Raw genomic sequence first — 16,348 nt, 5'->3', positions numbered from 1 at the left:
GCCGTACAGGGGTGTGAAGGCACTTATGTCAAGTCAATCTTACTGAAGAGTCAATTTTGGCTTGACCCTTGCTATGCAGAGAGGGGAGGGAAGGGGGGGGGGGATGAAATATTAACATGGGAGGGGCATCGTGGTGGCACTGTGAGAGGAGGAAGGTATAAAAAAAATCTATGAACAGTTCATTTCAGGAGAGCTTAAGACACTTAACATAACTTCACCAAAAGTGGTCGTGTCTATAAGATTATAGTGTCAATATACAGTGAGGTATTCAGACTGATGTCTCTTAATACTCTGTTCTCACATTCCGGTTTGATAATAATCATTTCATTTTCTCTCTGTCTCTATCGGTTCATAATACATCCCTCCTCTTTCTGTCTGTCACTCTCTCATCTTTCTCACTCTCTCTTTCTCTCAACATGCCAAATCACAGCACTACTTTACTATCAAATTTGATCAAACTGACAATAAGAGATCAGTCATTTGATATCGTCTTGTTCAGATTCTGAACTCTTGATTAGCCTGTGCACTTTCCACATGCCGCTATTCTGAATTATCATTGGCAAAGACTTAACTTAAGCTGTGGTATATAAGTTAATGCTGGAAATTTCAGATGCCAAAGATGTAAAAAAAAACATGTTTACACTGTATGTTTGATACATTTGATGGCCTTTTTTCTCATGATTAAATGTTAAGAATAGGGAAAGAATAAAAATCATTTTGTAGTCATCACTCTGAGACAGTTTTATAGTTTGAGAGCCTAAATGACCTGATAAATTTATCATCTTCTGTTAGAGATTTTTTATTCACATCCGGGAACAGCTCACTAGAGATTTTCACCACAATTTAAGTTATCCAAGAGTTCAGGCAGACCTCTCAAATTAACTTCCTGGATAACCAAGACAAAGATATAATGCACAATTAACAATTTAAATTAAATGTATCCTTGGCTATTCCTAACATACAAAAGGAAAGAAAAGGTATCTTTGTGGTTTTTTTTAATTAAAGACAAAAACTTTACTCATGAACATGCAACCAACACTTCTCTGTCTGTAAATACAATCTATTTCTCTCACCTTTGGTTGTTTTTGAAGCCGCTCGGCCTGTTTACAGGTGAAAAAATATCACATGGAGTATCAAGTTACATTCTGCTTTAAAAAAATCTTAAATCTTAGGTTATATTTGAGAGCTTTTTTACGCTGCCTTGTTTGTTGATCAATAAAAAATTCACGCTTCAAGAAGAAATTCAAATTTTATACCAGAAAGACATTTCAATATGATCACATTTTTATCATGTGGTATATCACAGAATAGAATTGCCTTCTCCTATGTTGCATAATGTTTAAAGCATAACATTTGATTTTGAATATCAAGTACCTAATCTTAAAAAGCAGTTGATTACCACTGTTTATATAAATTCTAGATTACTGAATTCTTTTTTAATACACAGTATTTTCAATGTTTTACAAGACTATGTAGATTGTAAAATCATTAATACATAATATAGTTCCATAAAGAGCAGGTATCCTTAAATTTTGCATTCTAGATAGGTCTCTTAGAAAATTGTAAATTAAAGTAACAGCAAAGAGAAGTTTCTTTTGAATTATAATTCTTAATTTTCTATACCTCTAATTTGCTTCATTATGCATGGCTTACTAAATAATATAAATCAATAATATTTTCAGGTAACTTACAATTTTGCTCATGCCATCCATATTTCAGGGGTAAGAATAATCCAATGACCTGATCAAAGAGCGATTTTAACAAATCTTTGAGTTGACCAATTCACACGTTTCTCCAAATTTACAAAACGAGACGATTCAGGTGATTTTCACTTGCAGACGATAGGTTGTGGTCGTAGGCTATCGAAAGTTAATGGACATCATTAATTATTACAACTCATAGTCATTATTGGTGCTTCAAATCTCCATGGCGACTGCGATGACCTTTGCACATTTTTTCAATTACAGTGGAAGAGAATACGAAACTCAACCTATATGTAAAGTCTACTATGTGCCTCTTTGTCTGGTATTACATCACATTTCTCATGGAAGAAGTACAAAAAATACACAAAAAATCATCAAATTCTTCACAGATAGTCCAGCTCACATTAGATATCATGCCTCTGATCAATGCAGAAATTACGACCTGGAAAAGGAAGATTGTGTAAGAAAAATAAACTCATCAACCAGGCCAGGCAACATTCGTTGTTCCATCAGGGGATCTTCTTAGCCCATTTTGGTAATTGCACTCAGTCTGGCGTGCATTCCTCGAAACTCATTAGAAGGCGAGGTAAGGGAACAGATTTTGACGCCGCTAGGAATAGGAATCCGCGATGTGGCTCATCCCCGACATAATCATAGATTCACGGTTGATACATCAAGCAACAGCTGGATATTGGAAATGCAATGTACACATTAATTTTGGAATCAGTAATGAGTTACATGTGAGAAGGGGGCATGTGTGTAAACAAGGACCAGACTCGACCCCTTTCACATACAAAAAATCTGCATCCACAGGATGGTTATTAAAAATTCATCTAGTCTATTATGCACCGGGACTAATAATGAATGCTCCCATCTTCATCAAGAATGATACTTCCGCTAGATAGATACGAAGCTATTGAAACAACAACAATTAAACAGTAGACAGGATCTGGCGCTTGCAATGTGCAACACTAGTCCCTTTTACAAAAAAACAATATTCGCAATTTCCATCAATCAAAGATACAGCCTGAAAGCGCATCTGCCTTCGTAAAAAATTAGCCTTCATCGGTTTCAGAAGAAACTGTCAAAACACCATACATGTACTATTCATCTTGAAGATGTAATACTCATCGCTCTAGACGACATACTATGCAGTAATTCTCGTGCAAATGGCTTCATACATTTATAATGGCCTCTAGTCAAATGGATTGAAGGTCTGATATTCTCTCAAATGAAAGAATGTTTCCCCTTGTATATATGAAGAATAAAATATTACATTTTCTCAGCCAAAATAATCGCTAATTATCCTTTCAATGAAAATAAAGCAGGACTTTCTAAGCCTCTGCTTTCAATTTAAAAAATGTGTCATATTTCCTATCTCTAGTATAAGGCAAATGTTATCATGATGAATTTGGAAAAGCTTGTACAAAATAAATCTTTAAAGAACGAATCTATTTGACAATCTCATATTGAACCACGACAGCTGAAAATGACAACAGTTTAATTAGCATTTTCATTTTTTACCAATCCAACTTCCTGTCAGTGAGTGTTCTTTGAATTAATTATATTGATCAATCCATCAATATTCCATCATACACCTCCAAATTAGAGGATTCTTCTATTCTAATCTTTTTTATTCCTAGCCATGTCCTATGTTGCAATTAACATATGAGGGCCTTTGATATGTTGAGAACTGTGTCACTACATAAATATGATAGACGAATCCCATTATCTAATAAAGTGGTATTACCAAATCTCAATCTTCGGACCAGCTGCAGGGGATTAAGAGTTTCCAATGATGATGATATAATTAGATTATACTAGAATAGGAAGAAGCACTCTCTATTTCCAGAAGGAACATTATCTAGCCAAGCCCCATCACACAAATCCTAATTATTAATAATATGACTGATATTTGCTATTGATTACATCATTATCAAGTATAATCTATAAAAAAGTAAAAAGTATAATTTGATAACTAACACCCTGAGTTACTAGGGCATGGTTACTTTAAGTATTAACCTTAAAACATGAATATATACATGTAGTAATATGATTGATATTTTTAAATATCATCTATTATATTCAAAGTCTGAGGGACAATAATTAGCTTGAAATCATAGTCATCAGGAACAATTGGAAGAATAACCTTGAACAAAATAATGCTACTGTTCAGTATGTTTTTAAAAAATGGTTAGATGTTTGCCAATCTAGAGTACCACAAAAGAAGAGTATCTGAAGCATTTTTATAAGGTTCACTTTGTCTGCACTGTACTTTAATAAGTGTTAATTATCAGCTGGACTGACTAGTCAAGTTTTCCTCAAGCACTCTTACCGTCGCTAATGAGACATTAAATTAAACTTACAAGGTATGACATAATGATTTCAATGACCTCTATTTTAATGAGATAAAATTCTCGCCTATTAGTCTCCGTGGAATAAGCAATAATTGCCTCATGCCCTGAGTAGCAAATTATGTTACCTATTACGTGGTATGGATGCAATTTATCATAAAAACTTGTCTGTGTTTCATCATTGTTAAAACTATTTAAAAATGGGTTTTAGTTGATAATTAAAACAAACTTAAGGATTAGGCAAAATTAATTGACATTATTGGCAAGTCTGTGGATTGTTGCAATATCATATCTCATAATTTGAAATATTCTTTGATTCCCCCATCAGCTGTTGCATCAATCTTATAATCAATCTTTAAATTCCATATTACTTGCTGGAACACCCCCTTTGGACTCAAGTTGAAGTAACGAGATGTATAAGAAACAAGTTTTTAATCAATGCTAAATCAGAACAAGTCTTGTATGCTCAAGGTGAGATACATGTTTCTTGATGCACATAAAACTTGTTGATAGTAGACTACAGATTGTAGAACTTTTGCTGTCTATTACAAATAATCTTCCAATATCTTCTTCCAAAAGAACAATTATAATTATTTCAATGAATTGCAAGCAATTCCTGATTATTTCACTACTTTGAGTAGTTAACAACCCTAAAATCCAGAAAAAAGATGATTTCACATCTTACTTAGATCATGTATTAACTTTTTTATTTTAATCATTTTTGTCAAAAGAGGGATTTTCATGATTTTCTGATTTATTCATGTAGAATGAGTTCTAAGAATGAATGAATAAACCAAAATCAAAATACCATTATGAAACTAAATTTTCATTGGACGGTTTGAGGAGCTCTAAAATTTGAAAAGGAATCATCAGGAACACGTAATACTTAGATGTTTAAAAATTGCCTAAATGTCACAGTTCACTGACCCTGTGTGCATTTGCCATTGGCCGGAACACAAACATCATTTAATAGTCCCACACATTCCATTTCAAGAAGGGTTTCTGATTGCGGTGTGAGATACCCTGAGGGCATGGATGAAATGAAATGTCACTTTCACTGCAAAACACAGATATGTCTCTGAAGAGCTGACCCTCGAACAAACAGCTGAAATAATCATCAGACCGAAAACACTCAAACAAATCAAGACAAGGGTCTTTACCACTGCTAAAAGGGCATTAGATTTGTATCATATGAAAACATAAATTCCTTATGGTTCTGAATGTGACAGTATCCTTCATTGGAGATTGATAGTAATTTATTGATATGAAAACAAAAACACAAGATGGATGCCCCAAACTATTGGCAATGCATGATGACCATGGTGTGTTCAATTACTTTCCTTGAGCTAGATTTATAAACATGATAAAACAATCACAATGCCAGTTTGCACAAAATATGGGCACTGCTTGATAGCATTAAAGATATTTTTTTCATTAACTTTTTATCATCTCTCATTTCAAGCCAAACAGTATAGCTCAGCTGAAGTGCACGCAATGCATGTCTGAACCGTAAAAAGGCCCATCATGGAATCATTTCTGAGACGGCCATTGCTTTCAAGCAAGTTTTATCGACTTTGGCTCAAAAGGAATATATTTCAGCATTTAATGTTTGTCCTTTGAAGGACACTGACTTTTGCGATGGATGAAAATATACTTGGATACCATGACGTTCTACAGTCTAAAAAAGATGTTGATTGAACGCAGCCCAGAGACACGCATGAAGACATTGGTGTCTCTCTATCAATTCCCCTAAGCCCTTTCTTGAAGAATTGTTTATGTCATTCTACACATAGGGTACAGGCTTATCATGAATACCAATATTATAAAAAGATAAAAGACTCTTGACTTTTGAAAATAAATCATGTCTGGAGATAAGGAATATATTTGTAGACAGATTAGATGCAAGAGTGAAAGGAAGGCTTGGATTGATAAGTAAGGGAAAATTCCTGACCTACTCTTATCATAACTGAAGATATTTTCTTCTGGTAAAGATCAATTTCATTAATACTTGACACAAAATAACATCAGATGATACATGGAAATTTATTTTAGACTGAACAATTCAGTAAGTGTTTTAAAATTGCAATTTAATCGGTGCACATAATTTACGTGTAGAGGGAATTAATTTTTACTTCACTTCTTTTTAAGTCATCATGGACAATAGATCATATCCAGTTCAAATTGAGAATTTTAAAATCTCATAACACTCTACTCTTAGATGGTGAGAGAATCTGCAAACAGTAAAAAAGAGCTTACACACTTCAAGCTCTCAACATTATGAAACTACATAGATCCCTTCATCTCTTGCGAAGATGCAATACTGAAGCACACATCATGTATAAAATTCATATTTGAGCACCGCTTCAGCTAAACCCAGGTGCAGGCTCAAATTATTAATATGATCGACCTTTCATACGTCAGCAGTGCCTCGGATTATAGCAACACCCCTATATGTGTATCGTTATTCCTTCGGTCTACCATAACTTGAAACATGCTTTGAATAATCTTTAAAGAAAACAAACACATGCTTCCTTTGGGAGGTTTCCTTTTTAGACAAAACATCACCACCCGCCAGTAAAGTCTTTGAATTATCCATAAGGGAGCTCGAAGAACGTCACTTGGAATACAAAGGATGACGCTGCTGAGAAAATTTCCATCCTAGATGTGTTTTCAACGCTCCAAATAAAGCAACCTCTTGGTGTTGAGACTAAAATCAGATTCTTCTCAAGTGAATATGAAAATCTAATCCGAACAGCATTTTCTCTGAATCTTGATTAGATCAATGTCGTCTTGATGCAAAATTGTGAGCAACTGATCCTTCCGCCTGAGAGCTCTCGCGCAAAAGCCACTCTACCTTTCATCCCTACAGTAACACCCCCCATGCGCACATCAGTACAAACCCCTCCCCAAAACCTTGCCTCCAGTCTTTATAGGATACTTGTATTACACAAAAAATTACTCCCATTTCCTTTCAAAACAAACCACCCCCGTACTGTTCACAGTTGTGATTACCGCTGGAGAGCATCTGATGCTCTTTGATTCCAAGACAAACAAATCGGACTGTTCCCATGATAACCGCTAATATCTTGATGGAGGCATCCTTTGAGGTCAGAGACAATCAATGTGTAATTGAATTAAAGAATATTTCAGGACATTGTAGTTTCTTAAAGACTAAATAAATGTCATCTAAATCTCAGAGTTGATCATAGCTTGGTTTAAGGTACTTCTTGTTAAAATTTATTTAGATGCAAACCATCTTCATTGCATATAACCGACTTCAGGATAAAAAAAATATCTTAGCACTGTCTCGGATCTATCTTGCCATTAGCTAGGGTGTGTTTCCTAAAGATTTAAGTATGACATAGAGTCATACTTAAATGCCTAGTTGTGCGTGTTATAAAAGACATGACCGCATTGGTCAGATCTTGCCCATACGCGCACTACTGCATATTAATCAATAAGATTGCGCATTGTATAAGATATACGCATCAGCATTTAAGTGCGACTCTAAGTCGTACCTAAATCTTTTGTGAAACACCTCCCTGGAACAATAATGTTGATCATGTTGGATTAAAGGCCATCTAGTTCTAAAAGCAGACTTTGTTAACTACTTTCATATCTTATCAAGATTAGCTGCTAAGTGTAAAGTGTGACCACTGCAAAGTCATTGAGTAAAATTACATGTTTAATATTATAATCTATCAAATAAAGTATTTAATTATACCTCTCACTACTTATTTACATTCCATCAAAAACTGTATTTTTAGACAATACTTAAACAAGTGTCCAAGACATAACTGAATATCTAAATATTCTGGTAACCATGAAAAGCAGAGAAATAGAATAAATATGCATCAAGCATCAACTATGAAAGCAGGGCATGGAAAAATGACAGCAGTACATTTCCCTCATCCATGCGTAAAAGAAAAGAAATGTGAACAACCAGAAAGGAGTACATAAAGTAGAATAGGAGGGACTGATGATTTAAACAGACAGGCCGCACGATTGCCTCCAGCATTACTTAGCAGAATGAACAGTGATGAACCGGCTTGCAAATCAAAGGAAAGAATAGAATGTCACCAAAAGGCGAAGACCATCTGAATGCCGCACCTGAAACAGAGCACCGACCAAAACAGCGGTGCCGACACCAACATCAAAACAAGACGCAGAGGGCCAATTAGAAAGCCAATATGCTTTAATAAAGTGTTGGATACAGAAGGGCACTGACTCTTATACTGCAAGATAGAGCTAAATAAATGTTCCATAGAGTTAAGAGTTTGATATGATCTGTTTGAAGTCAAAAGGAGTTAACTAAAGCAGAGGCGGATAATATTTTTTTTGCATATAAGTGGATGATGAGTGTAAAATAATATTTAAGACAAAGGATGAGCATAACTTTTTTATTTGAGAAAGACTTGCCCCTATCTACCTAAAAACTGATAATATCTATTTCAGGCAGAAGGAATATTCTTTTCAACTCCAATGTAAAAGTGTTTTAAAGGCAATTTTTCTTCAAAAGTGATAAAATCTTTCGAACCTGGAAGTTTGTAGCTTGTCTATCAAGTTTGAAGATATATCTAGTGTCTTTCTAGATGCCAAGAGGTGATACATCTTGGTTCTATTGGATTGTATTACATCTCTAATCAGATGATGTTAAGTGGTGTGGGCAGTGTAGGGGTAGTGGTCTCTGTGGTATAGCAAATAAAAGGGTTGATAGATAAAAAGAACACCCTTTCCTGACAGGACTAGGGTGATGGCTTTAAAAGCTTACATCGGTTTGTATCGAAAGATTTTACCAATATTCATTAAATCTAGATCAGAGTTTAGTTATTTATGTCTTATTTCACTATCTTATATTTTATCAACTATTGTATGTGTATTGTATGTATCAATCATTTTTGTAAATTGTACGCAATTTAGCCGTAAGGCTGCTATGTGCAATGTTTTTTATACCAAAATAAATAAAATAAATCGTTATTATAGTGTAAATGTTTAGCTCAAAACGTATGAAAATAACAACCACAAACACTGATATTTCTGCTACTTCTGAAAGGACATAAAATTTATGAGAGCTACTCGGATATAAGCCTCTTTTTTTTATTAAACTTTCCAAGATGGATAGCAGAGAAGCTCATCAACGGTGGGCAATAAAATAGGGACATGTTGAACTTTATTGCTTTTTCGAACAGAATATCATCATCAGTTTAATTTTCATGAAGATCTTCATGACTCCGCTCACTGAGTATTATCTTCATTGTAATTTTTATCAAATTTTGTCAGAATTTCTCATTTCAATTTTTTCATTTTAATCAAATTCTTATATATTTCGTTTTGATGAGGAAAACTTTTTTCAAATAGCAATTCTAATCGTACAAGACAGGCTTGCCTGAAGTTTTTCATGATTTCAACAAAATTGTGTATACAAAGTTCATGTACACTGGACAATGATCAAATGAATTTAAAAAGATAAAAAATTGTTAAAATCAATCATTCACAAATTGCATTTGCTTTAGCTCTAGTCAGAATAATTCTATGGAGAAAACCCAGAAAGCGTGCAATGCTGCAGATTCTGTCAAAGCAATTACATCATGCATGAATGGAAATCAAATATTTTAATCCAATAACAAAAAAAAACAGATTGGGTTGTAAGGACTAGGCAAATCTAATAACATGTTGCAAAATTTATATTACAACGAGGCCACACAAGACCCAATACAATGCAGTTTACAGTGACTCAAACTGTTTGTTTGTGCAGGGGGGGGGGGGGGATATCTAACATACTGCAGTTAAGTACTGCAATCTGGATGGAAACGATGTTGTTTCATACTTACAAAATAAATGGATGAACAGAGATTTTTTATTTAGCATTTTTAATGTCAATATACAACTTAATAATTTTTCAGGATTGTTCAATACTTCTAGTCTCTTTTGTCAGAGAGTTTAATCAAAGTAAGTAGGAAAGTGAAAACTCTCCCAGAGAGATAGATTAATCATATCAATGTCTGTAAACAATTCAAATCAACCCATTCAGACATGCTGAAGCTTTGCTTGCCCATTTGTGTCAGTTAAACAAGTTCTTAAAACATATGTAGGAAGTACACTCGGGGGAGTTCCATTCCAGTAATGTCTTCTTCCATTCTCAATCAATTACATTAAAGACTAAAATACATAGGGAGTCATCACGCAAGCCATTGCATAGCAAAGTCGTACATGGCACCCGATGGCAGGAGAAGTGATTGAATACTTCAGTCCCCAATGTCCCTGCCCAACCACTTGATGTCTTCAGTGAAGTTAGACGGTATAATCCGGTAATGCATATAAAGGGGAAAAATTTGATTTACTTGTCAAATTCAGATGTGGTTCTGTAATCTGTAGTCTTTGATAAATCAGACTTCAGGTAGAAAAAAAATCATCATGAAATGAATATAGTGAGTGCAAATAAAAATGGACAACAAACCAATTTGCAATCTAATAAAACCAAAACATTATTGAACTAAAAAATGAAAAAAGTTGAAACTGATATAGTTTTATTAAAATTTGTGTACAATTTTGATTTGAAAGAGCCTATCAAAGAATAGCATGGCTTGATTGAAAAGGATTAAGAAGGTTCAATAATATTCAGCATTTTGTCAATTATAAAAGGCTATGATATTGATTAAAACGTGTTACAAACAAAGACATTCATTCAGTGATACTGAACAAAGGAATTACCATGGCAACATCTTGATGTCAGAATGGATCCAATATACAGTTTGAATCCCCCATGATGAATACCAAATTACAGTTGCACGTTCAAAGCACAAGAAAAAACAAAAGATGTTTGTATACCTTTCCATCTACATAAAAGTACCTATTATGTAAAGCACGTACAGCTAAAGTGAGAGACGCTGTAGCATTGCAATTGTCAAAAATTTGTGGTTCTTTTACACTATTAAAAGTCAACAGGAAAATGATATAAAAATATTAACTATTTCACTGTTCAGTATTATGCAAGAGCTAGCTGGTTTTTAAAAAGAGAATGGTATTTTTCAAATCACATAATTATTATTATCATTTTTATTATTATTAGAAGAAGACAAAGAAGAAGAATTAGAAAAAGTTGAATAACAATAAGATGATGAAAAAGAAGATAAAGAAAATGAAGAAATAAAATAGGAAGTAAAAATAAAGAGAGGAGGAAAGAGAAGAAGTATATTATACAGAAATGTAAAACCTATTGGCATCTTTTTCATGCAGAGCACAATATATTACTGAGCGAGGCAAGTTTTAAAGATTATATAAATGTACGAGGGAAGAAACATAATAAATATTTCAATCTAAAACCCTGGGAGATCTATATAGATTAAGATGGGATATTACTGGAGGATAACAGCAAATGGCCAAATCAGTAACAATTTAAGAGACTCCACCAATTTTGGTCGATCTTAAATTGCAAAGCCCTTTTCACAAAAGACCTTAAACTACCATGGTTACAGGGGCTCAGCAGCCAATCAAAATCACAGATTCCTTGGTAGTTAACATAATGGAATATTATTATAATAATTGCCAGTCTTCATGAAATGGGGACATCTAACAAGCTTGATAAAAAATGAATGTTGGAAGTAGGAAAGCCAAGTTATAAATCCCATCAACGAAAGACAAGAATGTTCTCTAATGATGTAAATAAGTCTCTCTAACAGGAGCATTTACAGACATAATGGATACTAATGACTCGTAGAATCAGAAAGAGAAATCAAAGAATTATGGAAATGCTAAGTGAGAGGTATTGGAGAGAAATGTTCTACCATTTGTCAAGGTTAGTGACTGAAAAAACCAGTGGAACTTAATGGGTATAGATATCATGTATTTCTATTTGGAAGGGGTACACATTGATTCTTATCTGCATGTTAAATTAACATTTTGGAAAATGAATTAATAGAAAAAAATAAATTTTTAATATTTTACTAGACATATAACTATCATATATCTTAAGCAATAAAGCTATTTTCTTCTATCTTCTTGTATATGGAGACCAAACAAATGCATTAAAGTATACAAATGTTCATTTTTTTATTTACATTTTCAATTCATATATTTAAAGCTTGAAGATTTTACATGACTAACGGGTCTATGATACTCTCTGGCATACATAATGTATAGTCACTATAAATACCAATACTCTTTATCGCAGAAAAAAATGAAAGTATTCTTACAATGAAGACCTTATCTCCTTCTTTCTGGCCTCCCATGTCGCCCTTGCCTAAGTTTCGGGCGATAAACCCAAACATCTGTCACCAGTATGAATTCTCACTTCTTCAGAAAAGTTCTCTCCAAATAATCATTTAACCTCCAAACAACAACAGGTAGAAATCTTCATATCAGGTACTAGATGTAGAACCAGTCTATAGACCTAATGAAAGCTGCCAATTTGAATTACACCAGGATTTTAATGATCACACACAGGCCGAGTCACTGTGAACCAATTTGGCAAACATCAGATTGACACGCTTTGTCATCTACATAATAGTGCAGCTAAAATAAATACAGCGCCCTATTTCAACTCATGTTTATCTTGACCTATAGAATAATATATTGAGCAAACAAGGAAATCGAGGTATGGGACCATTCAATGAAAAATCTTGATCTGCTTGGCCGGGTCAGATGAAAAGAAAAAAGGGAAAATGATTTCAGTGATTTGAAAAGTATAATGGAAACTTCTGGGAACCTGAAAGATTTGAACATAAAAACATGTTGGTGTATATATTTGGACACATTTTCTGGCCTTGGATACATATTTCAGTGCTGAGCATAGAAAAAGTAGAAACAATATGAAGTGCAGTATTCATTTAATATGTCGCTCCTCACCATTGAGTGATTTTGAGGTAATAGGTCACATTTCATTAACAATGAAAACTGTGAGAGAACAACCTGGTAAACAAATGCCAAATTCATTGCACACATGATACATCTATTGAAATCAAAGTAAAAACAAACCCACAAACTGTTTTCGATTGGGCATGATAGTAAAGAGTTCTGCTAAAGGCAATACTTATTCACAGGAATTTAGATGCATTGTCTAATTTCTTAAGTAAACACACCATGCATGACATGGTTATCTTTATGAAAAATTGGAATCCTCACTGTAAAGGCCACCGCACACCTTACGACTGTTCGCGATCCGATTTTGGAACAAATCGCATTTTGCTCATTTTCTGAAAATGTGAATGGAACATATCATTTTATTTGAGGTTAAAATTAATGGAAAGAATACTAATATAACCATTTTGAAAGATTGTAAGCCTTTATTTTGGAGTAAAGGCCAAATTAGTTTCAAATCGTAGCCAATCGTACGACTGCTATGACGTCATTACGACTACATATTTAATTTGCTTTTATTCTAAGAAGGATGATAGCATAGTCACAGAGTTTAACATAGGTATTTGTACGATGATTTAGGACATTAAACAGTAAGATATTCCAAGTCTCAATATTGGCATCAAATTCTACTACGTTTTATTCCAAAATCGAGTCGCAGACCAATCGTAAGGTGTGCGGTAGCCTTAAGGAATATAACTACTCACTGTTTTGCAATTGAGATTAATGCATTCATTCTTGAAAAATATTGTTTTTGATCATGGTACAAGGCCTTGCCCAAGGCTTTACAGGCAGAGCACCAATTGATATATGCAAAATGCATTCTGTCCCATTGAGAACAGTCAGGGCAAATTGCTGGACGGAAGGAATGAATGCTTGGCTATTCAGTATGCATCCATAAATGCCTAATGATGAATTATTCAGACAATTCAGGAATGGGACTTGGAAAATATTATTAAAAAATACTTTCATTATCATTCTTATATATTATTCTTGTATTGCATGTAGCTTGGTAGGAGAGGGTGAGAGAGAAAGAGAGAGAGGGGGGAGACGGAAGGAGAGAGGAGGATGGGGAATAGGTGAAAAGAAGAAGAGTGGGGAAGAAAGAGATGAGAAAGAGGAAAGAAGAGAGAGAGTGTGTGAAAGAAGGGGTGCAAATAAGAAAGGGGAAAAAATCACTGAAATGGGTATAAGAAAAATAACATATGTAACGATTGTTATCCAAATTCAAATGCATCAAGGTCATTTTCAGAAATGCATCTTTGAGATGCTCTAAATAAGCAGAGAAATGAGAAACTGAAGCAACATAGCATGGGTTACTGATCGAGATAGGCAAGAAGCATTGGGTAGAGTGTATAGTACCGTTTACTCTCCACTTGAGGGGTAACTTGATAAAGAATGTATATATCCGACTCTACCCGTAATGAGAAGCTGGATTATAATCTCCAGGACAAGATTGAAACACTAGAGCCATGAACTTTAGCAAGCCAAATAGAGAGCTCGGTGAAGACCTAGGTAGGGGATAATGTGCACAATACATGGTCATGTGACAAAGTAATTCTTTCTATATCCTCCTCGGATCAAATGGATATACAAGTAAATTGCATTTTAAAGATATGCCAATTTAATGACTTCTGAATGCTGTGTTTCCCCATAACAGTATACTGGGACCTATACTTAGGGGAACAGGTTACTGCTGATTGAAACAAAGCTTTTCCATCTCACACATTACTCAATAATAAACTTGTCAAAATAATACAAATCAAGAAAAAATTGCTCCATTGTAACCTGACAATCTAACCAACTTCAAAGTCATTAGAGTAAGATATGAACTAAACTTTCGTTTAAAATCATGTGTATGTCTCACTATGACCATGATGGTGTGCTTACAAGTCCATTCATAGTTTTCAGCAAGTTCAAAATAGTGCAGGAATATTGTCAGATGCCTAGTTTTTAATTCAATTGTATCCCCTAAAATTCATATAAAAATGTGAATTAACATCATTTTCATCAAAAGAAAGTATATTTTCAATGACTTGACACTTCAATATTATCAACTTTACTTTTATAATTTCCCCACATTATCTTCACCCTCCATATAATCTGATTTGCCTTGGAAATATTTCTTTATTATCATTTGCAGTATATAATTATGATAATAAAATGTAGCTAGATCTAAGAAAAATAATTGAATATCTAACTCAATAGGTAATGTTTTTGTTTATTCTATGATCTCACTATTTTGAAGAAAAAACCCAATAACAGGGTTAATAGGACAGAAAGTATATATACCTCACAACTTGACTTTCTGTATCAACCACAGCAACATGTGCAACTGCCACAAACCAACAATATGTAAAACTCTGCAACTCAAATTGTTGGAAGCCTTTCCAACAGGTATAAAACAGATTACACACATAGATGTGATTGATCATAAATTTTAAAAACTTGAAATAACAGAATCCAATGAAAGATCTGATTTGATGACAAACGACACTCAGAGATTAATTGATGGTTGAATACTCTGACAATGTTCCAATTGATGACCACCTCTAACAGCAATATCAAAATATATCTTCATTAAATACTGATTTATCAGCAAATTTAGAGACAAGGAACAGTTTCTTTCTCCAGTTGAAAAAGAAAACACTTCAAACAAAAATAGACACATCTTTGGATCCTTGAATCAAGATTGAGCTCTCTGCACAAGATTCCATTAACTCCACTGCATTAGAATAACCTACAGGCATGACCCTTTCTGTTTGCAACCATTTAAAGATGACTTAAATGCCAAAGATAATTAAAAATCGACCACGTCAGCTCACAATTATAACATATTTTGATTTCGAAGCACGGCTGCTAGCCAAATCTTTATCCTTGCTCCTGAATTTATAAAGGTGATCCTTTGAGAAGATATATTGATTCCTTAAGACGCTTCAGATTGCTGCACAGGTGTAAATTTTTTAAAGATGCACTGAACAATGAGGTTCAGATCGGCGGTTCCACCACCAAAAAGGCATCGCAACTCCAAAATATGCAGTGTATGCCACTGCGAGTGAGCCAGTTCACGGCATTGCAATGCCAAGCAACACATGAAGTGAGTTTCTCTTGCCTACAGAATGAGAGATGGTGAATGTCTTCCACTCTCTCCTTCAACACGCATCTGTGAGATGATGCAGTCCTGATTGAGGATGACACACTCGTCTTCTCACTTGGACGACAGCGCTAGTATCCTCCCACCTGGTACACACAGATACCAGGGTAAGGAGGTGAGGAGAGATGACAAGAGAGGAGGAAGGAGGCAAGAGGTTGGAGATAGGAGATAGAGAAATAGGTAGATAAAAAGGTAGATAGATAGATAGATAAATCAAGGGAGAAAGGGAAAGAGGGAGGGAGAAAGGGGGAATTAAGTGAGAAAAAGAAAAACAAGGTCCAGAT

The 16,348-nt window shown here is 34.3% G+C and overlaps 1 protein-coding gene across 2 annotated transcripts in view; it reads right to left on the bottom strand.

The window, feature by feature from the left end:
- The window catches only part of LOC129259138 (dipeptidyl aminopeptidase-like protein 6), a 46,314-nt gene extending 30,237 nt beyond the window's left edge, over positions 1–16,077 (bottom strand). Inside the window, exons 1-3 of one of the 2 annotated variants that reach the window (XM_064097909.1) lie at positions 15,736–16,077; positions 1,692–2,387; positions 1,074–1,100 (exon numbers count right to left, since the gene is read on the bottom strand). In XM_064097909.1, the coding sequence (XP_063953979.1) occupies positions 1,074–1,100; positions 1,692–1,712 (48 nt within the window). In that variant the 5' untranslated portion in view covers positions 1,713–2,387; positions 15,736–16,077. Of the gene's footprint in view, positions 1–1,073; positions 1,101–1,691; positions 2,388–15,735 lie in introns of those variants that run through there. The other variant, XM_064097908.1, reaches the window with a different exon arrangement.
- Positions 16,078–16,348: the final 271 nt, after the last annotated feature.

The sequence above is a fragment of the Lytechinus pictus genome, chromosome 1 (assembly GCF_037042905.1).
Source record: "Lytechinus pictus isolate F3 Inbred chromosome 1, Lp3.0, whole genome shotgun sequence".
Taxonomy (NCBI): domain Eukaryota; kingdom Metazoa; phylum Echinodermata; class Echinoidea; order Temnopleuroida; family Toxopneustidae; genus Lytechinus; species Lytechinus pictus.
Note: the sequence above shows the minus strand (reverse complement) of the source record. Positions and strands in the feature narration are given on the sequence as shown.